This window comes from Ictalurus punctatus, chromosome 5 (assembly GCF_001660625.3).
Source record: "Ictalurus punctatus breed USDA103 chromosome 5, Coco_2.0, whole genome shotgun sequence".
Taxonomy (NCBI): Eukaryota; Metazoa; Chordata; class Actinopteri; order Siluriformes; family Ictaluridae; genus Ictalurus; species Ictalurus punctatus.
This window is the reverse complement of record NC_030420.2, coordinates 19,285,335-19,312,855: the sequence shown is the minus strand read 5'-3', so window position 1 is coordinate 19,312,855 and position 27,521 is coordinate 19,285,335. Positions and strand designations below refer to the sequence as shown.

Here is a 27,521-nt window from a genome sequence, read left to right as displayed (position 1 = left end):
CTGAAGTGTTGTTGAAAATCTGCTATACAAATAAATTTGCCTTGCCTTGCCTTGCCTTGCACTCTTTGTCCACTTTATTAGGAACCTGCAATTATCAATCATGCAATTATCCAATCAGCCAATCATGTGGCAATACATGCAGGCACCATACAGGTCAAGAACTTCAGTTAATGTTCATATCAAACATCAGAACTGGGAAACATCTCAGTGATCTCAGTGACTTTAACTGTGACATGGTTGCTGGTGCCTGGTGGGCTGGTTTACGCGTTTGCTAAACTGCTGATCTACTGAGATTTTCACGTACAGGCTCATGGAATACAGGCTCAAGCACAGGCAACATTTTTCAAACTTTTCATCAACTTTCCAGTGTCAGGGAGCTCATTGTAGCCTCAGATTCCTGTTCTTCGCTGACAAGAGTGGAACCTAATATGTTCTGCTGTTGTAGCTCTTCCACCTTGTTCTGACCTGCTGTGTGTTCTTTTGTTCTTCTCGCCATTCTGTGTAAACTCTAAAGATTACTGTGCATGAAAGTACCAAGAGCTCAACAGTTTTTGAAATAATCAAGCCAGCCTATCTGGCACTAACAACCATGCAATGGTTAAAATAACTGAGGGTGCATCTCAATCAGCTCCCTACTGTAGTTCATTAATGAAACCATTGTAAGGGCTGTTTCAATCCCACAGTGCACCATAAAATCCAGAGTGCATCGATGCTCACTATGTTTCCTTACAGGAAATAACCTTACAGGAAGCCTCTCAGCTAAAAAAAAAAAAAAAAAAAAAAGGGGGGGGGGGCAAACTCTCAGCTAACTTCATCTACAAATGTAAGCAGCTTGTTATCGTTGTTGTAGCTCACAAATGATTACTTACATGAGCTATTTTTTAACTTTATTTGACGTTCTATATATGGTTTGTTTGAGTCTAAAGACTTTTAAGTGTTTTTAACGCCTTTTAAATTATTTATTTTTTAAATCCACTAGCTAGTGTACGATCCTGCTTGACGTACCTTGACAGAAAAACTTATATGACACATAAAACTTAAATATTTGAAATTTTTGGTGATGTTTTACAACGCAAGTACGTAGTCCTGTCGCTGGAAATTGAGTTATCAGTGTCCCAATGTGTAATGAGACAGGGTCCTTACCAGTGCCCGAACTCACGTATACCATACACTGATCCACCACCAAGCGAGCTGATTGAGACACACCATGAGATCAAAAGTTTTTCATCATTCTGATGTTTGACGTGAACACTAACTAAAGCTCTAGACCTGTTACTGCATGCATTGCACTGCTGCCACACGATTGGCTGATGCATGAATGAACAGGTTTATGTATGTTCCTATTAAAGTGGGTGTACAGTGAGTGCGAATATGGAATTAACAAATAAAATAAAAAAACAAACAAACAGGAAAGCTTTTTTGTGACAAGAATTTGTTTTTATTAGCTTTTTTCATTTATTAAAGAGAATGTCTTTACAACATACATTTACTTATGAATCAGATGTTAAGGAGGTTGGAGAAGGACAAGGAAAAAACCCTTGTGACAGAACAATATCTTACAGGCATATAAACTTCAAGCGATTTTGGAATGTCCAGCTCTGTTCACCTCTAGCAGTGTGTAGCAGACGGGGTGAATAACAAAAGGCACTCCAAAGAGCCCACTGTCCACAATCAGCATCAAAAACCACAGGCCAAGAGGCATTACTCAGGAAATGAGTGAGTGAATCTGAGTGGCCTTTCACTACTCCTAATCTGATCCGAAACGGCCAGTGCAGCCTGAACCTAGGTACATGTTAGTCAAAGTAACATAAGAGTAGAGGAGAGGAAGGAGCAAATCCTGCTACTCTTCACTCTGACCGATGAGTGACTTCCATATCGGAAGGAACTCTTTACAGGAAATGTAACAATCTCCAATCTATGCCAGTCTACAGAGACTAGACTAGGCGAGTGCTTTTGATCATTTGTGGAAATTTTGAGCTAAAAATTCTTTCAGGGAAGTAGTTAACTACACAAATCAGATGATTAAAACCCTCATTGTACATACTAATGCTATAGTTAGGAAATTATATTAGTTGGCATCTGTCATAAACATCAAAAGCATTAAATTGTTCCCTAATATAATTCAAGTGCTTTTCTTTACACAGGAGCCAGCCTGTATTTCCTGCCTAGAAACTCGATGTCAACGTGTATATTAAGAGCTTAGTGTCATTTGGTGGGAGAGACATTAAACGTTAAGAAGCTGAATTTGAGCTATTTAGCCAATTAGCCGTTTAATTACATTGTACCAGCCAGAACTAAGGAGACTTTCCCAGGAATATGCAGTTACTCTTCAAATCGTGAAACAAAAGTAAGAACAACATCAGCCCCTGGAAAAAAAACAAAACAAACAACAACAACAACAACAACAACAACAACAACAGAAAAACCCAAAACAAAAACAGCAACACTGACAGCACTGCTAGCACAACAAAAGGGCTGCTTTCAAGTGTTTCATTGGCACAATTAGAAATCAAACACAAAATATGCTGTGTGGTTAGCCCCACCCACCCGATATTTCCAAAGTGACCAGAATGAACAACAAGAATACCTACATTCTTTAGTTGCTTTTTTTTTTCATCAAACAAAGAAAATACATAATCATAAGGACTACTAGGTAACAGTTAACAGCTAACAAACTCTTCACTACTCAGGGGTGTAAGGCACAAATTTACACATGGAAGAAACAAACAACAACAAAAAATAAAAACCAGGCTATTAAACATGTAATTCAGTAAGAGGGTCTGTGTGAAGATGAGACCAGGAAATGATACCTTTTAATACCTGACGAAAAAAAAAAAGCATTTCCACCCTGCTAGCTGTGCGCCAGCATCAATCCATTTGTGCTGCAAATAATATGGGGATATTTTTTGTTCTTCCTTGGCTCAGTCTTTGCACGCTCTCATGCAAACAGTGAACCAGAATGGCACTCAGTGAAGCTATGGCCATTAGGATTAGAGGTTGCTGACACAATCCACAGTGCTGAATGAGGATGCACATGGAGAAGTGAAGGTGTGTTGAAGGAGTTCCAGTTTGAGATTTTTAAAAAAAATTTCTTTCCTCTTCAATGTATTTTTCACAAAGGGAGATTCATCTTGGTGTGATGCTTGATCTTAACCGTTCTTGAACTACTCTGGCCAGGTTCAATAAATAGCTCCTCGGTGCAGAGGCCTTAATTCCCTCCATAGCTCGCTTAGAAACATCCAAAAAAGTTAAGAGGACTTTGCTTCAATGAGTTGTACTGGCTCCAGTTGAATGACTTTAAATAATTTTACATAATTAATTAAAAATTAAAAAAACTCTCTCTCTCTCTCTCTCTCTCTCTCTAATCTAAAAAGAGTCCGTCTTTCTTCGAAAGCACTTTATTAAAAAATAAATACAACCAGCTATTAGTACTAACAGTCACGGGTTATTCAGTCACCTGTTACAGTAGACAATTTTTCAGACCTCGCTAAAGGCAGAACTTGATTGCTGTGTCCATTAGCTGCAACACTGAGAGAGGCATTTCATCGTTTTTTTTTTTCTTTTTTTTTCTAAATCTTACTTCACAGTTTTCCTTTGTAAACCAGCTGCTGTTCCAGGCTGAGACCGCTGTTCTCCATGTGTTTGTTTCTTACCAGGGTATGTCCCAGCTTTAGAACTATGCAATTACACTCCTCTCTGTGATCCACAATGTGCTTTTGGCAGGCTGTTGTGGTCGCGTCCCCAGCCTGGCATACTGTCGTCTTAAAAAAAACTGAGCAAAATAGCTAAATCTGGCTCAGTGACAAGAGATTTGAGAGTCCCTCTCTTTTCGGTAGCAGGTGGTTACATCTTTCACCATGAGGAATCAACAGCCTGAGTTAAACACGTACATTTATGTGAAAAATGTTTGTTTTTTTTGTGTGTGTGTTTTCTTAAAAGAACAGTGAGCATTTCCTGTACACAGCTGTACAACACAGATTTCATGTTCCTCTGTCCAAGTTACGCTGATTATGTCCCTGAGTCGCTGCACTTAACTTTCCCAGAGAGGGCGAACTGTGAAGGTTTGGGTGGGACGTCTGGTTTGCGGTGCCTGGAGCTGCAGCGAGGCAACGAGCCGTATGAGCTCAAACTGGAGTGACGTGAAAGGCCTGAAGGAGAAGAAACGTGCATGGAGTCAAGCCTCTGTGGAGCCGGGGGTGGTGTCTCGGCACGGCTAAAGCTACGCTTCCTTGACAGGTGAGACGAGTTGGACGAATTGGTATTGTGCTGCTGCTTTTTCATTCCCATTGGGTATCCACGACAGTACATATCTAGCCTCTTGCCCATCTGAGGAACAGCTGGAGGTACCACAGCTGCTAATGAGGCTTCCCTCTGGGGCACGCGGGGTGGCACCCCATCTGAATCCACCATCACATTGTGGCATGGGCTCTTCATTGTTTTGTACTCCAGCGTGGCTGCTTGATCGTCAGGCAAATCTGTGCGATGCGGCTGCTCTACATACTCATGCTGGTGCTGGTAGACCTGCTGGTGCTGGTGCTGTTGTAAAGGTAGCACCACCACACTGGGGATGTGGCCTGGAGACGCCCTCAGTGGCAGGTCAGTGCCTATCAGGACATTAGGCGAGCCCATGGAAACCAACTCTTTGGCGCAGGCATTAATTAGGTTCTGGTTCCTCTCCCAATCCCGGCTGGCACGGCTGGGCTTGCGGCGCAGCTGCATGGGTGTTGATTCGGGTGTGGGAAGTGCCACCAGGTCCAGGTGCTGCTGCTCCTCGGCTTTGATAAGTGTCTTACCATTGTGCATCAGAGGAGCGAGGATGGCCTCGGGCCGGCCATCTTTGGCTTGCGTCTCAAACAGGCCTGTCAGCTTGGTGACGCTGTTCATGGAGCCGCGCCTGGAGTTCACAGCCTCCTTGGTTTTTTTGCGCGCGGAGAGCTCGAGATGACGCCGGCGATGGTCACACACACAGTAGACCACAATACCAGAGAAGACAGCACCCATGATAAATGCCAGGACCACAGCCACGGCCAGTAGAGTGATGGGCACCATCTGATCACGGCCCTTCTGGAAGCTCTCACGAATCACGCCTGCAGGTGAGAATTGAGAAATTGTTTACATGAGTTGAAACTGCACACATCAAATAGATTCAGTGCTACAGCTTCATAACAAACATGGTGTAAATAGCACTAATTATCAGCAACAAGCAGGGATCATCTAATTTACATGCCCCTATGATAACTAAGCTGGTAACTTCATCTCATGTGCCTCCTTTTGTATACACCTGAGCTCCAACTGCATAAATAAATTGCCAGACGTCTTGAGTGCTGGTATAGAAAAATTGGCCTGGAGGTCCATTACCAAGTCTGCTTTTAATGCCACACGTACAGCATACTACTCCTCCATAATTAACACTGCTAAAAGTAGACCTAAGACATTATTTTCCACTGCTAATGAACTTATTAAACCTTCAACGCATCATATTATTGGCTCAATTGACCTCTGCAACTCCTTCCTTCACTTTTTGAAAATAAAATAAAATGTATTTATGAAACATTTTCATTAAACTCATCAGATGTTTCCTCTAACTGGTCCTCAGCCCATAAAACACGTCCCCTCTAACTTTCCTCTCACCAGTCCATCCTCTGTTAGTGACCTAATTGCTCAAACTAGCTCATCTACTTTGCAGTTAGATCCAACACCTACCTCACTTCTTAAAAGGTGCCTATCTGTAATCTTATCTCCTACTGCTTTCTTGATCAACTGTTCTATTTCTTTTGTCTCTGTGCCACGATTATTAAAAACGGCTGCGGTCACTCCTATTTTAAAGAAACTAGGGTTAGATTCTTCTGTTATGAATAATTTCAGACCTGTATCTAATCTTCCTTTCATTTCTAAGCTGTTTGAAAAAGTAGTTGCCTCGCTGCTACAAGCTCATCTCTCTGCTAATAATCTTCTTGATCCCTATCAATCTGGTTTTCGATCAGGCCACAGCCCTGAAACAGCACTGTTAAAAATGACTAATGACCTCCTAATATCTGCTGATTCTGGCTGTCTTACTGTTCTCATCATGCTTGATTTAACAGCAGCCTTTGACACTGTATTTCATCACATACTTACCTCTTGGCTATCAGCTATCGGCATCACGGGTAGTGCTATGTCTTGGTTTATATCAAATCTCACTGATAGACAATTTTTCACTACTATCCATAACTTCAAATCTTCTTTGTGTTCTCTCTCTCAAGGTGTCCCTCAAGGCTCTGTTCTTGGAACACTTCTGTTCAATATTTATTTGTTACCTCTTGGTCACATTATATGTAGTCATGGTCTCAGCCAGGGGTTCCCAAACTTTTCCAGGGCAAGGCCCCCCAAATGGCATTAAAATTTGACTGAGGCCCCCCTTTTGCAAGATGTCTTTAAAAATACAGACTTCTGAATATATCCCCCCCCCCCTTTTTTTCTTAATAATTACATCTTACATCTTTACATTACATTACATTAGGAATTGATTGTGTGTGTGTGTGTGTGTGTGTGTGTGTGTGTGTGTGTGTATGGTTGTCTGAGAGTGAGAAAGAGAAAACATACATTTATTTATTTTTCACACCAAACTGTTGAGGCCCCCTGGCGGCCCCCACTTTGAAAACCACTGGTCCCAGCTACCAGTTATGCCGATGACTTGCAAATTTACATATCAGCTCGCTCTGTCTCTGCACTTCCTCTGGACTCATTGAATGCCTGTATTGCTGACATGAAAATCTGGTTACATAGCAACTTCCTAAAATTTAATAATGATAAAACTTATTGTTTTTGGTCCACCATCCCTTTAAAAAAAATGTACTGAGTTTATCTATTGATCTATTGATGAGGCTACATTAATTCCACCATAATATTAAAAATGTAGTTGTAACATATGATTCATCACTTACATTTCAATCTCAAATAAGATCTATTGCCAAGACTGCATTTTACCACCTTCGCTGTATTGCCTGACTCCATACCTGCTCTCAGCACTAAAGAAACTGAAACTCTAATTCATGCCTTGATAACCTCTCATCTCGTCTACTGTAACTCACCTCTTATTGGGCTGCCTGCTAAAACACTAGATCACTAGATTACAATATGTTCAAAATTCTGCTGCCAAAGACATCAATCAAGTCAAGAAATCTGATCACATTACCCCTTTGCTCTATAATCTACATTGGTTACCTGTTTCTGTCTGTATAAAATTCTCTTGTTAACTTTTAAATGTCTTCATGGACTTGCTCCCCATTATTTATCTGAACTGCTGCACTATTACTCACTGCCTCGCTCTTGTCAGTCATCTGACTTAAAACGGCAGAAAGTACATAATTTTCATCTTTCATCAATGGGTGGTAGATCCTTCAGTGCTGTGGAATTCTCTTCCACTAACTCTTTGTGACACCTCTATCATATCCTCATTCAAATCACAACGAAAATCCTATCTGTTCTTACAGTATTTCCAGCCCTCTTCTGGATAGTATTTTGCTGTTTGGTTACAGTGTGTATGTATGCATGTGTATATGTATGTATGTACTGTATGATGCATGTATTTATATTTGATGCTATGTTTATGTATTATCTCCTTGTACAGTGGGAAAGAGCTTGAGCTTGGGAAAGGCGCTTTATTCATAAAACTTCTTCTTTTTATTATTATTATTAATTGGTTATGCCACTTTTCGTAATAGATAGAGTGCAACGTTATAAATAAATATCTTCAATTAAGTCATTTGTAAAGTTTTCTCACTGGTTTAGTGTTGCTTTAACAGTGGACCATGAAAATAAACTCTAAATAAGGACTTTATAGTCTGCATTTTTTTCAGGGATTCAGTAAAAAAAAAAATGCCATGGATTTAAAGTCCGGCTCGACAAAGCAAAACTACACATTCACGATACCAAATTTCCCCTTGGGTATCAATCAAGTACTCTCTATCTCTATCTAGCTGATAGCTGCAATGACGGTATCTAAGAACCAAGTGTGAGTCGGGAACCTTTCAGAGTACTAAATCAATGCACTCTAACAAATATGGTTCAGACCAAAACCACAACCCTTTCTCCATAGGAACAAACCAAAGAACCCTACTCTTGATACAGGAGATGCCATCTAATGTTTAGAATAATAACATACATTATTGTTAATCATATGAAAACACAAGAGAATATGCTGTATTTGTACCACTGATACACTATATGGCCAAAAGTAGGTGACTATCTCACCAATCACTCCAATATGTACTTTTTGAGCATCCCATTCCAGATTTAGTCCCCCTTTGCTGCTATAATAACCTCCACTTTTCTGGGAAGGCTTTCTACTATTTTGGAGTATGGTTGTGTGAATTTGCCCATTCAGCCACACGAGCATATGTGAGGTCAGGCACTGATGTTGGCTGAGGATGCATGGCACGTAGTCAGTTTTAACAGTTCATTCCAAAGGTGTTCAGTGGGGTTGAGGTCATGGTTCTATGCATGCAACTAAAGTTCTTCACCTCAGCCTTGGGGCTGTCATGCTGCAGCTTGGTTGGGCCCCTTAGTTCCAGTGAATGGAAATTGTAATTCTACAACATACATACTGCATATTCTAGATATTCTAAGAAAATTGTGTGCTACCAACTTTGTGGCAACACTTTGCGGAAGACCGACAGTGTATTATCCATGCTGATTTTAAATTGATTTTAAACTAAAAAAAGGTGGACATACCTTTCAGAATTCCTACACTTAGTGTAAATTATAATAAAGATTTGCCATGAAAAATTTAAATGGAACATGCTATCCACTAGCTATAGTCCACTATAATGGAAATAATATTCAGCATTTACATGTGAGGAGAATGATCAGGATAGTAAGAATCAATCACAAGAATTTTAAAATCTTGATGTTTTGTGAGTTTCTAACAATGAGAAATATCTGAAATGTCAAAAACAAACAAACAAACAAAAAAACAAACTGTAGCAGGGGTCCAGTTGTTTGTGGAAAACTTAGATAGAAGCAAGGTATTTCTGTGACTGCCAATGTAGTCAGAGCAGAACATTTCAGCAGCTAGAAAATTGTTCTAATTGGACAATGCACTAAGAACCATAGTAACAATGGAGAAATATGTATATAATATATATTTTAAAAAAAATTTGGATGTAAAAAAGTAATGTGGATGGAAAAATGTCGTTTGTAGAACTAGCATAAATAATAGCTGTTAAAACGTTTTCACTTTGGTAACTATAATAATATATAGTATATATAGTAATATATATGTTAATAATATAGAAGTGATGGAACAATGGACTGAAGAGTGGAAATCTTTGTAAGCAGTTGAAAATAGTACATGAAACTGAAGCTGAAGGGAGCTGAAAAGGAAGAATAATTGAGCAAGCAAGAGAAGCCCAAGGTTGGAATAAAGCGATGAAAATGTAGGACTGAGAAAGCAGAGGTTAGTTTAAACCTGTTAGTACACCTTATACCACGGTGCTGATGAATTCTCAATTCTGACTGGTCAGAAGGTGTTGATTAATTTTCTATGACAGCAGCTCTGACAATAGTTCCATCTGAAAGGCAATTCACGGGTTTATATTAGTGCACTCATTCTAATGTGTTATCATTTCTGTAGTGACAAACTGTGTAATTGTTAATATTGTGAAGTTTTCTGTGTGGAGACATTTATATAGAATTTAAAGAAGGAATCTCCAATGTCAGCACTTTGTAACAGTCAGAGATAAAACTGTAACCAACACATGTTTTATGACATGGGAAAGTCTTCAGGATGGAGGACATAACTTCTTGAGGGGAAAAAAAAGAACAGCTATTGAGGGAACAACTTTTTATAGCTCCTTTAACGTAAGATTGCTGACGTTCCTATAACTATACTACTATTCGTAACTATATAAAAAAAGGAGAATATATCGTTCTTTACTAAATAAATAATTGACACTTTGCTGTGGTATAAGAGGATTCAAACATTTTGGGACATGCTGTTATAGTAAAAGAATCAACTTTGGTGAGGTAAAACATCATCCATTGTATAACAGCACGTCCCAAAATATTTGATTCCTTTCCTAGTGGATAAGGTGTTATGACATCATTAGCTGCAGTCACTTTGTAAAACCGATTATCGTGTTTTTATCATGTATCATGTACTTGAAAACCATAAGAACAGTTTGAAAGTTTGTACTTACAATGGATATAAAAAGTCTACACACCCCTGTTAAAATGGCAGGATGTAAAAAAAAAAAAAACATTAAACCAAGATAAGTCATGTCAGAACTTTTTTCACCCTCAATGTAAAATTAAATGAAAAACAAATCAGGAACATTTTAGAGAAAAATAGGAAAGTTACAATAAGGTGGTTGCTTAGGTGTGCACAATGTATTATAATTGGGGATGTGGCTGGGTTCAGAATGGACCAATCACACGTCTAATTTTTAAAAGTAATTATCATACAACTGTCATCAATGAAATTATTCTGATTAAACCCAAATAAAGACCAAGCTGTTTCTGTAGGATTTTCTTCACATCGTCTTGGTTTCATCTGACTGCTGAAGCCATGGTCCACAAAGAGCTTAGAAAGCATGCATGGTATCTGACTTGTTTAAAGATAACAATCAGGAGAGGGGTATAAAAGAATTTCCAAAACATTAGCTGTACCATGGAAAGTAAAGGCCATCATCAACAAATAGAGAAAATGAAGCACCACAGTGACATCACCAAGAACAGGACGTCCCTCCAAAATGTACAAATGGACAAGACAAAAACATACCAGGGAGGCTGCCAAGAGACCTACAGCAACAATAAAAGAACTACAGGAATATCTGACAAGTACTGATTACTCTCTGCATGTGACAATAATCTCTCATATTCTTCACATGTCTGGGCCATGGGGTAGGGTGGCTAGACAGCAGCTCTTTCTCACAAAAAACATCTAAGCTCAACTAAATCATCCCAAACCATGTGGCAAAATGTGTTATGGTCTGATGAGACCAATTTCAAAAGTTACAATAATTACATAATTCCAAAAGGTATGTTTGGAGCAAAAAAACCCCAAAGCACATCACCAAAAGAAGACCAGCATGCTGGTGGCAGCATCATGCTTTAGGTCTGCTTTTCTTCAGCCAGAACTGGGGCTTTAATCAAGATAGATGGACTCACGAATAGCTACAAATACCAGTCGATTTTAGTGTAAAACCTTCAAGTATCTTCTAGTAAACTGAAGAAGGAAAGGAATTTGAACTTTCAGCACAACAATGACCCAAAACATACATCAACAAAACATAAATCAACAAAGGAATGACTTAACCAAAAGAAGATCAATTTATTTAAATTATCTAGCCAGAGCCCAGACCTGAATCCAACTAAAATCTGTGGGGTGACCTGAAGCACGCTGTGCATGATTACAATTTGATGGAACTAGAATGTTTTTGGAAGAAAGAGTTGGAAAATATTGGCAAGTCAAGATGTATGCTGATAGACTCTCACTGAGTGGTGTAATAAAATCAAAAGGTGCTTCGAGAAAGTATTAGTTTAGGTGTGCACACTCATGCAGCTAGGTCATTGTATGGAAAAAAGTTGCCATTTTAAGAGGGGTGTGCAAACTATTTTTTTTTTTTGATATCCATTGAGAGTAGAAAAAATGGGAAGTAAAAGATGATGAAGAAGAAGAAGAAGCAGCAGCAATAAATTGGGTTGAAGGAAAAAAGAAAAAAGGGGCATAAATCTTTGGTAAAACAGAACGTTAGCACTGACAACACTCGGCACAGACTCATCTGTTTTCTGTAGGGATTGAGGCAAATGGTTTCCATCATCCACACACACATACACACACACACACACACACACACACACACACACACACAAAGGTGCAAGAAGTCATGTCTAGAACAGACTGTGATTCAAGTTGCAGTGCCCTCATGAAATCCACCCGCGCAGCCTGGTGTCGCTCTGATCCTCAACACCAGTGCTGGTGTTAAACTTCAATGTCTCTAGCTATGCAATTCCCTTATCAGACAAAGTGTCTTGTTTCCCCCCTCACCCTAGACTTCTGTGGATTACCAGGTTTTATCTTGTGGCAAGTAGATGAATTGATGACATATGTTCTGAGACCCTGGATGACAAGGTGACCCGGTTATACAGTACACATCTGCTTCGTCTCTGCTAATGGAGAGCTCTGAAAAGCTTTTCCTTTCAAACTACTGTAGTCTGTGAGTTTTTTCTGCTTAAGTGAACCATTTTCCCTCCTCACAGCTCTGTATTTGATGTTTTGATGGATTTCCCATTCATAACACCATACTGCCTACAGCAAGATATATCTGCCTGAGGACTGAGAACCTAGATTTAGAATGTATGAAGCAAGTGTTAATACAGACTATTACAGCCTATAAAGCTATCTGTGAGTTATGGTCCTGTTGAATAACATTTGTTAAAATAAAATAAACCTGATTGTGATGATCTAGTAGTGCAGTTTAGCAGGTTAATTAAAAGAATAGTGCTAGCATGTTTAACAATCTTTGGAAGCCTATTGTATTAACCCTAACTTTTGGTTTATAGTTTATTGCTAGCTTTATTAGCCATAAGCTACTTCAGCGTTAAAATATTTTGGACAGCATTGTTTGGCCCCTACAATACTCAGTATGCATTACATTAAGCAAATGAGTCACACAATCAATGGGATTCCTCCATGTGAAAATTCAATCAATAACAGCATAGTGCAAAAAAAAGGCGTCTGGTCATACAGATCCGGATTTGTGGGAAACAAGTGGGGGAAAAAAATAACTGGTCATGCAACAATGCAACTTTATTTCTAATCAAAGCTAACAACTGATTTGAACAATGCTTGCAGAGTGCAGCTCACTGGTATGCGAAGCACAGTGCTGTGAAAAAGTATTTGCTTTTTATTTGATTTCTTCTGTTTTGTGTAAGATTAAACAAAGGCTACCTGAGTAAACACAAAATACAGTGTTTAAATGATAATGTTATTTATTGAAGCAAAAATGTTATCCAACACGAAACTGGGCCTGTGTGAAAACGTATTTGCATCCATAGTTACTAATTCCCCCGCATATATGAACCTGCATTCATAATATGGTTCAGCTGGACTAGTCACAATCAGGCCTGATTACTGCAAACCCTGTTCAATCAAATCAAGACTTAAATAGACCTTTTTCAACAGCATGAAATTGGTTAAAAGGCCTTACCCAGTAACACACTATAACTAAGTTGAAAGAGATTCCAAAAATGGTGAGGGAGAAGGTGATTGAAGTACATCAGTCTGAGAAAGGTTACAAAGCTATTTCAAAGGCTCTGGGACTCCAAAGAACCACAGTGAGAGCCATTATCTCCAAATGGAAAAACTCCGCACAGTAGTGAACCTTCCCAGAAGCAGCAGACCTTCCAAAATTCCTCCAAGAGCACAGCCACTACTCATCCAGCAAGTAACAAAAGAGCCAAGGACAACATCACAGGAACTACAGGCCTCTCTTGCATCAATAAAGATCACTGTTCATGACTCCACTATCAGAAAGACACTGGGCAAAATTGGCATCCATGGAAGTGTGGCGAGGCAAAAACTACTGCTAAACCAGAAGACCATTAAGGCTCGTCTGAATTTTGCCAAAACACACCTTGGTGATCCTTGATGAACCTTTTTAGGAGAAAGTTCTGTGGATTGAACAGTCGAAAGTGGAACTGTTTGGAAGACAGGGGTCCCTTTACATCTGGCATAAACCAAACACAGAATTCCACAAAAAGAACATCATACCTACGGTCAAGCATGGTGGTGGAAGTGTGATGGTGGTGGGATGCTTTGCTGCTTCAGGGCCTGGGCAACTTGCAATAATTGAGGGAAACATGAATTCTGCTCTCTACCAGAAAATCCTAAAGGAGAATATCCGGTCTTCAGTCCGTAATTTGAAACTGAAGCGCAACTGTATTATGCAGCAAGACAATGATCAAAAGTGTAGGAGTAAATCCTAGTCCTAGAAGTAAGTGAAAGACTGATCTCCAGTTATCGGAAGCATTTGGTTGCAATTATTGCTGCTAAAGTTTGCACAACTAGATTTTATGTTTAAAGGGGCAATTAATTTTTTCACATTGGTGATAGGTTTTGGAAAACTATTTTTGCTTCATTAAAAAAAATACAAATGAAAACTGTTTACTCAGTTTGCCTTTGTTTTATGTTGTATTTCATTTGAAGATCTAAAACTTTTTATGAGATACACACAAAAACAGAAGAAATCAGGATGAGGCAAATACTTTTTCACAGCACTGTATGAAATGTGAAAAAAAAGTGTTCTTTTTCACCAGACCGCATAAAGAGATAAGGTGGATAGCTATCATGCTAAAGGTAGAGTTTAGCTGGTAATATTTGTATTTATTAAATATTTCCTGTTATGACAAAAACATGTACTTTAGTTGTGCTAGCTTTTAAATCAACTTAGGGTTCAATATGTGCTCTCCTTGCCCCTGCTTGCTGTTTTGCTAGCAAAATTATAGCCTACAATTTAAATTCTGCTATTCAGCTTCTTAGTTTTTTGTACCATTAATCTCTGGCTGCCTTCTACATTAGCTAGTAAGGGAGCTAGGGGATAAAAAAAATAAAAAATCCATGAGCCCCTCACAAATATCTCACCTCCAGAGCAACTGTAGTCTTTCCAAATTTACTTCCACCACCAATTCTTTATACTTAGAATTCTTGCTCTAAAGCTCTAATTTTAATGCAGCATCTCTCTAAAAGGTAAGTAGGCATGTTTACAACAAATGTACAATGGATATTAAAAAAAAAAAAGTCTACACACCCCTAATAAAATGGCAGGTTTTTGTGATGTAAAAAATGAAATGAAAATGAAATCAAGATCAATCATGTCAGAACTTTTTTGCATTTATGGTGCAATTTTAACCTGTTAATTAAAGTGAAAAACAATGATTGATGATTAATATGATGATATTAGATTTATTCACAGCATTCAATCTTTTTGGATAAGAGTCAATCAGTTTGGTGCATCTTGACTTAACTATATTTTGTTATTCTTCCTTGTAAAAGCATTCTAACTCAGATTGTCAGAATTTTGGGGCATCTTCTTGCATGGCCTTCTTCAGGTCACCCCGCAGATATTTGATTGGATTTAGGTCTGCACTCCAAAACATTGGGCATTCCAAAAACTTGTGAAGTCATTACTTTGTTGATCTGGAGGTTTGCGCTGGGCCTTTTTCATGCTGAAAGGTGAAATTCCTCTTCATCTTAAGCGTTTTAGCAGAAGCCTTAAGGTTTTGCACCAAAACTGATTGGTATTTGGAGCTATTCATTTTTCCCTCCACACTTATTAAAGCCCTAGTTCCAGCTGAAGAAAAACAGTCCCAAAGTATGATGATGCCGCCGCCATGCTTCCCCGTGGGGATGGGGTTCTTTTGATGATGTGCTGTGTTTCTTTGGTATTCCTTTAGTATTATGGCCCAAAATGTTTAACTTTGGTCTCATCAGACCATAACACGTTATTCCACATGGTTTTGGGAGATTGGATGTATTAAAAATATAGATATTTTTTTGGTTTAAAAAAGGTTTCTGTCTTGCCGCCCTACCCCTTTATCTTACACAAGCTGTGTATTGGACGTTTTTTGTTTTCCTTTTTTCCCCAAAAGCATTTCATGGTGTTTTACACTTGATATTTATATATTGCAATTTTACAATAAAGGTGAAAAGGGATCTGACCTGATTTATATTGGTTTAATTTTTTTTTTTTACATCACAAAAACCTGCCCTGTAGACCTTTTTATATCTACTGTTTTGATGGTTAACTTTGTAATCCTGGCCAGAGTGCCCTATAAGAATCACCTTGAACTAAACTACATGATGAAAGGAGATGCAGCAAGTCACCTGCAGGAAGAACACTGAGCCTTAAATCTATATTGTCTAGCCAGTGAAGCTTGTTTGAAGTGGAGTGGAAAAAACAGGCTTTTCATTGAACACTAGGCACAGGGACAGAAGCTCACTCAGTCCCCCAGACGACGAGAAGTTAAAGTGCTCTTCCTGTGCCTCTATGGGCCGCTTGCTCTGACCTTGACACTGGGCTACTAGGATATGAAGGGCCCCACTTAAACAGAGCCCCCGGGCTTCATCAAACCTTTGAAGATACCCAACTTTCATGTATGAACAAAATTGTTTCTTGAATTGACTTCAAAGGACCTGCAACCATAAAGAAGCGCCGGTCTCAGACAAGTGGAGGTCTATTAGTTAAAGGCACATGATTGCAAGGTCTCGCTTACTTTTAAGACCTTATTTCACTTTTAACAATTTCTTTTGATTCCTTCTGGATGCTCTAAATAGCTTTGAGTGCAAAAGTAATCACGATGACTAATTATACTTGAATAGTCTACTCTTATAAAAAATTCATGCACACCAACTAAAACTTATTCATGCAATCTTTTCCGGCACGGGTTGTTGACATAAAAAGTAGTTACAAAAGCAAAGCTCAAGCTGAGAATCCTCATATCTGAATTTCATGAGGCTCCAATTGCAGATAAATTAGGTATCTTGGAAAATGCTTCGCTGCATTCGAGTGAGTTAAATCAAATCCAAAGCCTCTCACTAGGCTCTATCGTGTGTAAAGAAGTGATGAATGTTCACACAGAAAATAAGTCAATTCCTATGGGAGTATTAATTTTTTCTAAAGAGGCTTCAAAGGTACGCGAGGTCTGTTTCAAAAGACGAGAGACAGTTTGACAATTGTTAATGGTGATGTCTGATGTGAAAGAGAAGACAGTTTAACCTCACAGTCAGACACACAGGTCAGTGAATGGCTTGCAGAGGATTTGGAATGACTTGCAGAAGCATGAACATGTGTGTTGACTGATGATGGTGTGTGAAGCTCCACTGAGGGCTCCAGTTCAAGTGACAAATGTTCCTGTTGATTCTGTTCAGATTCTCATGTGAGAAAAGTGACATCCTAGCCAAGCAACCAGCACGGAAAATTTTTCTGCCATTGCATCTCTAATGTGTACTTCTCTGCAAAATTTCTCTCTCTCTCTCTCTCTCTCTCTCTCTCTCTCTGTTTGCACAGTGAACAGGAGCTCTGTTTTAACATCCTCCATGTTTGCTATAGCACTCTATAAGAGCTTTCTAATGTTGAATGTTGTATTAGCACAAAATGCAGTAATCCTCCATTATTTTTTTTGCAGAGAAACAATACTGCTGTCCTAGTTACAGTACTGTGAAAAAAATACGTACATCCCATGGAAATTGTGGCTTTTTTTTTTTTATTTATTTTTTTTTTTTACATATTTGGACAAGTAAACATTTGATCCTCTTTGAAACAGTGCTTATTAAAATAGTTGACACACTCTATCAAATGACACATAAAACTGACATTTTGTAGTCATTTTCACAATTTAAATTAACAAAAAAACAAAACAAAACAGATCAGCTACATCAAAAAAGTAAGTGGCTTTTTTGACATTTAGACACCATGGGGAGCATTTATTTTTTTCACATGACTGTATCTAGTGTAGTCAAATCTATACCATGTTTAAGTCAAGAGTTTTTCGGATTTGTTTGCTGTTTGCCAACTTCAATAAAAGCATTAACTGCCACTGTCTTTGAGACCTGGCAAGTCTTTACTTTTTAAAGGAGTTATATCATCATTTTTATTTACACTTTCATTATTTTGTTTATTGGGTGTAATAAAATCAGTTAACATGCTTTAATGTTCAAAAAACACATTATTTGTCACATACTGTACATCATTGCAGTACCTCTATTCCCAGGCTGCCTGAAACGCTCTGATTTCTCCAAAGCCCCTCCTTCCGAAAAGCCCAGAGTGCTCTGATTGGCCAGCTGAGCCGTTTAGTTGTGATTGGCCAAAAACCTCAAGCGTGTGTTGGAAATGTAATGCCCTTTGAGTTAGCCTCCAAGGCTTCTAAAGCAATTCTAAGCTCCTAAGCAACATGAGTAAAGTTAAAAGTAGCAACTTTTTTTTTCTTTTTTTTTTACTTTTACTTGAGCACATTACATATAAATGCTGTGTACTTCATTCACCACTAGTCACAAAAGCAGCCGAAGCTATTCGTTTAACTTTAGTTTCATTTTCAGTAGTCAGGGCCTCCAACTATTTAAAAGTCAGTTTATTTATTGCTTTTGGAATAAAATAACTTGTAAATAGTCAATTCTTCAATGTTCTAAGTAGCAGAATAGCTGTGACAAACTCTACATCATTTCATTTTCTTAATGCAAGATATAAATGTTTTCAATCCATGAAGTGATGTGTTTATGGTCACTCAGTAATAAACAAGGGTTCATTATTTATGTAAACACTGCAGTTACTTGGCTGATGTTAAAATTTGCCATGGCGTTAATTTAGGTGAGGAATTCATTCTGACTTGTTCATAGCCCTTCACTTTGGACTCATATGTTTTTATTTGGGACTTGACTTGGACTTGAGTGTCAAGACAAAAGACTTGTTCCCATCGCTGGCATATGTGCTGTATGCTGCAAAAGAGTGATATTGTGTTCCAAAGCTACAATGCCTCAGGTCCATCATAAAATAAACATCTTCCATATTTCCCTCAATAAATTACATTACACTATATTAATGTTTAATGCAGTTGATAAATCCTTTAATATGCTTTACATGTTTTTTGGGAGCACTGACGGCAGTTCATTCAATTCAGTTGTAATTCATTTCTTATACCTTCCACTAACTTCAGTCACTTTCTGCAACATAAAGTTACAGTCTAAACCTTTAACGTCAACATTAAACTGAATGCTGTGGAAGGTTTAATGGTGCATTTACTGTCAGTGTCCTGAATGGCTGATTATGTGTATGCTCTAGATCTCTATGTCTATGGAGTGATGTAAAAAGCTTTGCATTCTAAATCTTCTGATTAAGGCCATCAAATGCTGGTTCAGTGCACATGCTGGGGGATAATAGTTAAAGTTTAAGCCTGGCATATGCCACGGTGAGCAATCTTTTGTTTACATCTCTGATGCACACGTCACTTTGTTTACAAGTGCACGTTCCCCTTTCAGAAAATGTCAAGCTGGCATTTATATTGCCTCCTGTCTACATGAATACATCTGCACTTCTAACATTCTAATCATGCAAAGTCTACATGAAAAAGAAATCGGTAAGGAATCAGGGCATAAATGTTAAAAGTAAATGTCTCTGGTTTAATGGGGTCGAGGAGAAGCAGAACTGGGTTAAATCTAAAGTCGAATTCTACCCTGAATCAATGCAGCCTTAAATTGCAGTGGAGGTGAAAGCCACTAATATGAACATCATTAGGATACGAGTAGCTGAAAATAGTGATCTAGTCTAAACCCTCCTCTCTCCATAACTGTCAGCGTGATGGAAGACCTAGTTGTAAAACAGTGTCAAATGTGCTATAAAATTGTGAGCATTCCGTAATGAAAGCTCACTTTGCAGATTTAACGTCTTTAACCATGGCAGCCCAGGGAAACCCCATTAGCAAATGTACACACTGGCTGAAATCCAATCTCTAGAGGGGGAAAAAAAGAGGATTTCAACCATAAAACAAAGAAACTAGTGCACTGCATGGCATTTATCATTAAAGGGAAGGTGTAATCAAGTGCGCGCTTCACACTTGATCTGCACACAGCTATCACGTGTCAGGTCTCGGTTCACAGCTACTGAGCCCCTCCTGGCTCCGAGCACTATGCTAGGTAGGCATTAATGATGATCGTATATTTCACGCTGTTGCAGCAAAGATTATTCTACATGGAATATAGGCCGAGAAAACTCCAGAGAGACTGCTTTCTATCTCAGTATCTATATAGCTTTTATAATTGACCTATAAATTTGAGAGGCCCAGAGAGACAGCCACAGGTTGTGGGGTGGGGGTGCGAAGAGACAGAGAGAGAGAGAGAGAGAGAGAGAGAGAGAGAGGGCAGAGGGAGAGGGAGGGGCTAACAGAAGCCATTTCCCAGATGAGGGAAAGAGAGATACATCTCCATTTGGCAAGAGAGGGGATGCGCTGTACAGTAGATTAAGGTTAGTAATTGGTGGTGGCTACATTAAGGTCCAGCCTTGGAACATTCCATCCGGGGAGATGAAAGGTCCTGGGGAAGGGAGACTACTTACAATGGCAGCAGATGGTGGAGGTGCAGATAGGGTGGGTAGGATTGTGTGGGAGCGTGCACACACGCACACACACAAATGAGACCAGACACAGAGTGCTCAAATGTACTGCGAAAAATGTTGCCACCAGCCAGCTTTGGCACTGAGGGACTGGGGTGAACTCATAAATACCACTTTTTGAATATTCATCAAATTCAAATTTCGCCTGTGTTGTACTAATGTACCAGAGTGCAGCGACATCGCAAGCCTAAGAAAAGGCAGAAATGCGGCTGTGGAAATTAACTAATGCTTACATGCTCTTATTGTGCAATATATGCACTCTAAAAACGCTACAGATTTTTTGCATGTATCAAACAAAAAAATCTTTTCATGAACATTTTACAAAACTTACATCAAAGTACAGACATCCTTTTTTTCTTTTCAGAGTACACTTGGTCACTTTGGAACTGATCAAGCCCAGCATAAAGGTGTCCACAGGAGGCAAGAGGTCATGGAAGCGAGGACATGAACGAAAGTGCTTATAACATGTGAAGCAGAAATAATATTGCAGTGGAGGAAAGAGCCCTTATTACAAAAGAAGTCCCAAAGCCAAAGTCATGCAAGACCAAGAAGCAAACATCAAGAAAGCAGCGTGAATGCCAGTAAACATCATCACTCATTTTGAATATAATGAAAGCAGCTTATGTGTAACTGATTACAATACAATAGGCTGTATATAATAATAATAATAATAATAATAATAATAATAATAATAATGCAATAAAAGAAAAGAAAAAGAAGCATTTAGATGTGGACCTCTTGCCTATGCCACAGCGCCACAGTGTTCTGGATGGCAGCACTGGGGTTTGGCAAAAGAGGCAGCGACATTGCAGTGATGCCAAATAAACATGCCACTTCTCTGCCACCATTGAGTAAGTTCAACAGGTGTGCTGCTTCCAGTGACCATGCAAATGTAGGAAATGTCCTTGAGACTAACCTATTCTCTGGTGAGGGTGGGCGATATGCCAATATAAGCATGCCAAGTAAAATAATCATCTAGTGATACACTGAGTACCATCTAAAAATAATGGCCCAAAAATGAATATTAAAAAATAACAATAATAATAACATAAACATTCAGTAAGAAAATATGTCAGCTATTGTCAATAAGAGTAACTGATGATTGGTAATAAAAAAGTTCTGATGACCCGTGATATTCTGAAAATCTTATGATATAATTCATCACAATATTGATAATATATTGTCATACCACCCAGCTCTACTCTGTTTGTAAAAGTGTATTTTAAAATGTTTGCGTAAAGTTCTGCACCTTTCACAGTTTTAAAAGTGGGAGTCTGTTACAGGAGCACCAAAACAAATCATGTATCACTACTACACGTAATCGTCATGTAACATTATATTTTTAGCACGGATCGTTGCTTGCCTTTTGACTTGATTCCGGCTATCCTGGCTTTTATGTGTTCCTACAGTATGCCTAAGAGTGAGAATGTAATTTAGGTATTGTCTACAGAATCTTGATGGCACACTGCACATATCCTGCCATTTACAAGTTATATACCCAATGAAATAAATGATAATGATTTAACATTCAGCAGGTCTGTACAGCTCATCACTACCCACATTCAAACAAACGTGGAGCAGTAAAATACTGCCAGGCGAGTGCCAACAGATTACATCCTGTTTGATCAAGTCTTACTATAAGACATAAATTGTAGCAAAATAATATAATAGTTGGAAAATTGCTACACAGTGCACAAGCGGAGTATTTGAGTACTTGTCTGTGAGTTGACGCTCTCAGTCAGTACGTTTACATGGACAACAATAATCCGATATTAACCCGATTAAGACGATACTCTGATTAAGAAACTACCATGTAAACAGCGATTATTGATTACTTTAATCCGGCTAAAGTCATACTCGAAGTAAACACACACGGCAGTGCTCAACCGCTTGTCTGTAAACAAGTGAGCATGGCTGCGTCCGAAACCGCGTACTTAGCTACTGTGTAGTAGGCGAAAGACATGTATCTCGGCTATTATATAGTAGGCAAGTACATGGTTTTGGACGAAGCCCACGGCTAAAAGCAGTCGTCTATTTGCACGTATGACATGACAAATAATTAAGGGCACTTGAAGCTTTTGTAAAATTAAAAATGAAACACCTGAAACTGTATATGGCACCATAACGACGACGAACTGTATGTTTATACGTCAAATTATGGAGGGAACATCAGACGGCGTGGCGTGGAGACGTAATGACGTGTGCCGTTAATCGATCTACGTACTGTAACATGTAAAACGGATAAATGAAAGGAGTATTCTAAAAGCAACTCATGTAAACACCTTAATCACAATATTGTGTTTAGGTCGATAAGTGGATTATTGCTATCCATGTAAACATAGTCAGTGTTTGCCCTGTAAAGGCTTATTGGAGGGAAATTTGTGGCAAAATTTACTTCAGTAGCACATACTTGATAAAAAACACAAATACAAATGCTGAACACTGTGAAACGTGCAGAAAGGATGACCTTTCAGGAGAAAGCTAAAATCATTCATTTGACCTAGTAGTAAGACCTTGAAGGAGTAAGACCTTGAAGCAGTAAGGTTTGGATGGAAGCGTGTATTTTACTTTCAAATTCTTAATGTCCTAAGACACTATATGTTTCAAGCTGAGGTTAGGCAAATACCTCATGGAACCATTTAAGTTCGTTTTCTAACATAATGTAACTCATACGAGCTGTACCAAATACATTTGTATAAATTAAGTTCATTAAAACCTAATAAGCCTGCTTTTATAAAGGTTTCTGGGGAAGAATCCCAAAACAGAGAGATATTAAGCAAGAGCTCCACAGAAGTGTGTAAAGGTTAGAAGTGTTATGGCTCAGGAGGGAAGCAGAGATTTACTAATTATAGCTATCATTGATAAATAACGTGAAACAATCCAATTTGCTCATGATACTTTTACCAAAACCATTACCCAGGCTTAGAGTAATAAAATTTGTCATGACTGTCCTTGCTGTGTAACACATTAATATCGATTTGGTGAGCATAGCATTCTGCTTGTGCTGCTTTTGTCACTAGCTTCACTATAAGCGGCGCTTCCAGGGTGACCTTGAACAACTCTGTGAATTCGTCTTGCCAAGAAAGAGTGTTCAATGTCATGTCATGAGGACAAGATAAAGACTGAGTCATCATGTGGATGGGCAAATAAACAGAGTGCAATCTTCTCCTTTAAACTGCAATAGCCTGGATATTGCCTCCCTCCTCATGGGCCATTACAGTTTTTGTTTAATAATTCTCTCTCTTCCAGGAACACAATAATTTATTACAAGTATAACCGCATCTCTCGCTTTGTGTGCTGGTCGACTAGAAGCAGCATGAAACTGTAGCAATCCTCTCCTCACCCCACAGGACAAAAATGGAGTCTCCCATTCCCATTCCAAGGCTTACCGGTGGACTCGTGCTGGGTTAGTGAGGGCACTGCGATATAAGGGTCCCTCTTATCGTTGGGTTCAGGGGGATCTTTGGGCTGCACAGTGCTGAGAGAAGAGGTGGAGTGGCCTGCCAGAGCACAACAAAGATTAATACACAATCATCTGTTAAAAACCAGAAATATACTTCCTGCCATAGGTCTCGATCACCACTGTCCACACTGTCAGAAAATAATAGCACTAAACTGTACCTTTTCTTGTTGCTGGAGTGGTAGCTTCAATCAAGAGTACATCTTTTGTAACTCTATTACGCATCGTTTTTAACATATATAAATGGAATGTAATTAGTTATTAAAGTAAAGCTTTTAAGCAGGGGTGATCAAAGTCCGGCCTCGGGGCCAAATGCGGCCCGGGCTCAGATGTTAACATCTCTCATAGAAAAAAATGCCAATATGATGCAATTTTTCTTTACAGAATAATCAGACTGTGTTAACACAGTTAGCTAAACTGCAAGAGCCTCTCTATTTCTCTGTCTACACCTGCAAATGAATTTACTGAATGATATTTAGTCATGGCTACAGACAAAAAAAACAAAAACGCACAGTTAACAGTAAAAAGTTAAATGAGCTGTAAACAGGAATACATTTTCATTGAGAGCCATAGCAAATATGTGCGCCTGTCAAGAGACGGTTGCAGTAATCAGTAATTAAGGAATTTAATCATGAGACATTATGAAACAAATCATGGACAATGCTAAACAAAAATATTCAGAAAATGAGAGGGTTAGAGAAACTGAAGCAGGAGGAAGCTATGCTGGCAGAAGGAACTTTTGATCAAAGCAAACAGGACACAGAACATTACTAGAACTAATTATGCAATGGCAACGTTTCCGACAATCACTAGGCACGGAAAACCTTTCGTGAATTCTTGAAAGAACACTTAACTAAAATGGATTTGCAAATGAGTATTAAAAATTCATTATTATATTAGTTTGTCCAATTACTTTTGGTCCCTTTAATAGATACATTTAAAGGACTAAAAGTAATTCAACAAATGAATATAATCAACATTTTCATGTCATAAATATTTAATATTTTAAATAATTCATCAATAATATTTTGATGTGGTCTAATCTGGCCTCTGTTGAAAAAAGTCTGGACACCCCTGCTCTACAGAGACACTAGCTGCATCTTTCTACAGTAGGTTAAAAAATATATATATATATATACCAAAAGTACCAAAGGTATACCCTTTAGTGTAGTTCCCCATTGACAAGGAAAGGTAAAGTTTAGTAGTCTATTTTTCCTAAGACTGCATGTTGTTATCCATAAAGTCTAATTGAACCTACAGCAACACAATTGTAACGTTTTATAATACCTAATAAATCTTCATGTCAATTGTAGCAATATAAACAATGCGACAGCCATTCACATGCCTAGACATCCTCCTGATAGTATGTGTGCACACAGCTTTGAGTCAAATGGGACAGAAACTAAACTCTTCTGCAATTTCCATTCCGTATTTACCAAAACAAACCATTATCACTCATCGTGACATTTTCAGGTCTAAAAAGAAAGACATATTTAATGGGAAAATCCTTTTAATATTGTTCCATTTTTTTTATAATTGCGTCATTTCGAGTCATAAAGAACATAAGAGCTGAATTAAGCTTTTGACCTTTTGAGCATTGCTACAGCTCCTGATGCATGAATTGAATTATGCGCTGAGCATTGTCCATGTGTCACTCGAGCATGGCTCCACTGTAGCCTTGTGAGGCTTGTGACCTTGCAGGACATATTCATTGTACCCACATCCAATTAAGGGCCTGACAAATTAGCTCTTTTTGTGAATCTTCCTTTACCTTAGCATACAGGACATGAATGGCCTTGCTCATATGTGTGGCTCTGGATTTTCTCCAGAAACTGCTTATATTCACACATATTCAATCAATTAAAATTAGGCTTTTATGAAGCCTCTGACAATGTGAACAACAAATCACATGATAGACAAAAGACAGGATTTAAATCAATTATATTCTCTTTTTTTCAATTATTCTCGTTCTATTCTCTACACATTTTACTGGTAAACCAGTCACCCAAAACATTCAATCCTGAAAGCAGTCGTTTGATCAGAGTGAGCTCCGTATTGTATCTTATATCTTAATTATGTGATAAACAAAACCCCCTGGTTCATGCCTGCATGCTGTGGTCGGAATGGTCTGAATCTGTAGTTGCTTGCCACTGGACTGTCATGTGCAACAGCTTCATGGTCTCCCAGTAGCAATCATTAAAATGATTCATTTAAAAATGTGCTGGAGGCTGAGTGATTAGTGTGACAGAGCTATTTTATAATTCATTTTCCACGGCCAGGGGAAGTGGGACGGAGGCAGAAGGCACACATGCACTAGTGAAAGCTTGAGATGGAGGGAAAAATATTTTAATTCCAACTTGAAAATTTTTTTACTGGTTGAAAAAAATCCAAAAAAAAGAAAAAAAAAAGAAAAAAGGCTGTGCTGGAAAGGGACCACATTTTAAAGTGTTAAATGTACTCTGATATAACGTGTGTGAAATTGATGCTGTTTCAGGTATACTGCTATCACATCTGCGGTAATATTTCGCCATGGTATCACACGTCGCACGTTCATCTCATCAGCTTGCATGAGGTACGTTGAATTTATTATATTTCGAATGCTGGGAAATCTAAAATCATATTGATAATATAGATGAAGCAAGCACGCATTAGCTCTATAGCCTGCTAACATAACATAATTCTTTATTTATTTCTCTGTACCTTTGGTTTGCAGTGTGATGCCAACAATAAGAGGACAAAAACAGCAGGAACGAAAGCAGAGAGATGTCAAAGAAGAGATTTATGATTCCTATTTTTGTCATAAATGCTAAGGATAATCAGACCTTTTCCACTCAGGGTGAGTAATAACGCGATATGTAGGTCAGGAAGGTAGACATTTTCACCACCTCCCTCCAACTGAATGGTTAACATTCCTTTCTGCGCCAGAACGAACGGTATGATCGTACAGCACCAAGCAGTGAGTGTGAGGGTGTGTGTCAGCATGTGGGTTTATGGGTGCTTGTGTGTGTGTGTGTGCACCGCCGATGCGGCCCGCTTTTGCCGGATTGTATTTCATGAATAATTTCTAAAGGAGCTTCGGAGAACATGCTGTTGTTCAGCCTCTGTAAACAGCTTCCACCATTTGCATTTGGACGCATCTCTAACCCACAAAGCCGCCTTCTATTAAGCAGCTAGATCCATCCAATTAGGAAATCAAAGGTCAGAGCGAATCAATGGGACCAGTGAAGGCTTGCAGAGAATAGAGAAGGGGGAGAGTTATGGCAGAGGGAGGAGGAGCATCTCTCGAATCTAGCTAACTGGAGAGAAATTGAGTGAGAGTCGCTGAGCTGCTATAGATCACTGCACTAGGCAGAGGGAAAAAAAGGAAATATTGTAATTAAAAAATTGAGCAGGTAATGAATTTCAAGGTATTTTAAGACTTGGCTGAAGGTCTATAAAGGAATTAGATTATATATTTTTTACACGCACGGAGAGTCAGATAAAAGAAAAGGGAAAGACTTTGAAATTAGTGGAGTGAGCTGAGAGTACAGTTCGAATGCTTGTGAGAATTAAGGAAGTCTGGCTTCATGCAAGTTGATTCTGACTGACACCACTTACCATTGAGAGCCACAAAGGAGTCTGAAAAAAGCAAGTGAAAAAATGTGTTAATGTATTACACTTAGTTTTGGTCAATTACGCATGTTGTACTAATTTAATGTTTGGGCTGAATATGAAAATAGTACAACCTTATGAATAACATCAATGTCAGTGTCACAGTAACTAAACATTTAATGACATTGTAAATGATCACAGCATAAAAGGTAACAGCGTTTCACTATTCACAACAAATAAAATGATGTAATAAATGAATGCAGCCCACTGAAAACAGCCTTCTTTAAGGCTTAGTGTTGCTGAGTGAATAGGTCACAATGAAAGCTTCT

At 38.6% G+C, this 27,521-nt stretch overlaps 1 protein-coding gene across 2 annotated transcripts in view; it reads right to left on the bottom strand.

Annotated features, from left to right (window-relative positions):
- Positions 1–1,401: 1,401 nt before the first annotated feature.
- The window catches only part of sema6a (sema domain, transmembrane domain (TM), and cytoplasmic domain, (semaphorin) 6A), a 75,642-nt gene continuing 49,522 nt past the window's right edge, over positions 1,402–27,521 (bottom strand). The window contains exons 17-19 of one of the 2 annotated variants that reach the window (XM_017468495.3): positions 27,199–27,219; positions 23,531–23,641; positions 1,403–5,087 (exon numbers count right to left, since the gene is read on the bottom strand). In XM_017468495.3, the coding sequence (XP_017323984.1) occupies positions 4,009–5,087; positions 23,531–23,641; positions 27,199–27,219 (1,211 nt within the window). In that variant the 3' untranslated portion in view covers positions 1,403–4,008. Of the gene's footprint in view, positions 5,088–23,530; positions 23,642–27,198; positions 27,220–27,521 lie in introns of both variants that reach the window. The other variant, XM_017468496.3, reaches the window with a different exon arrangement.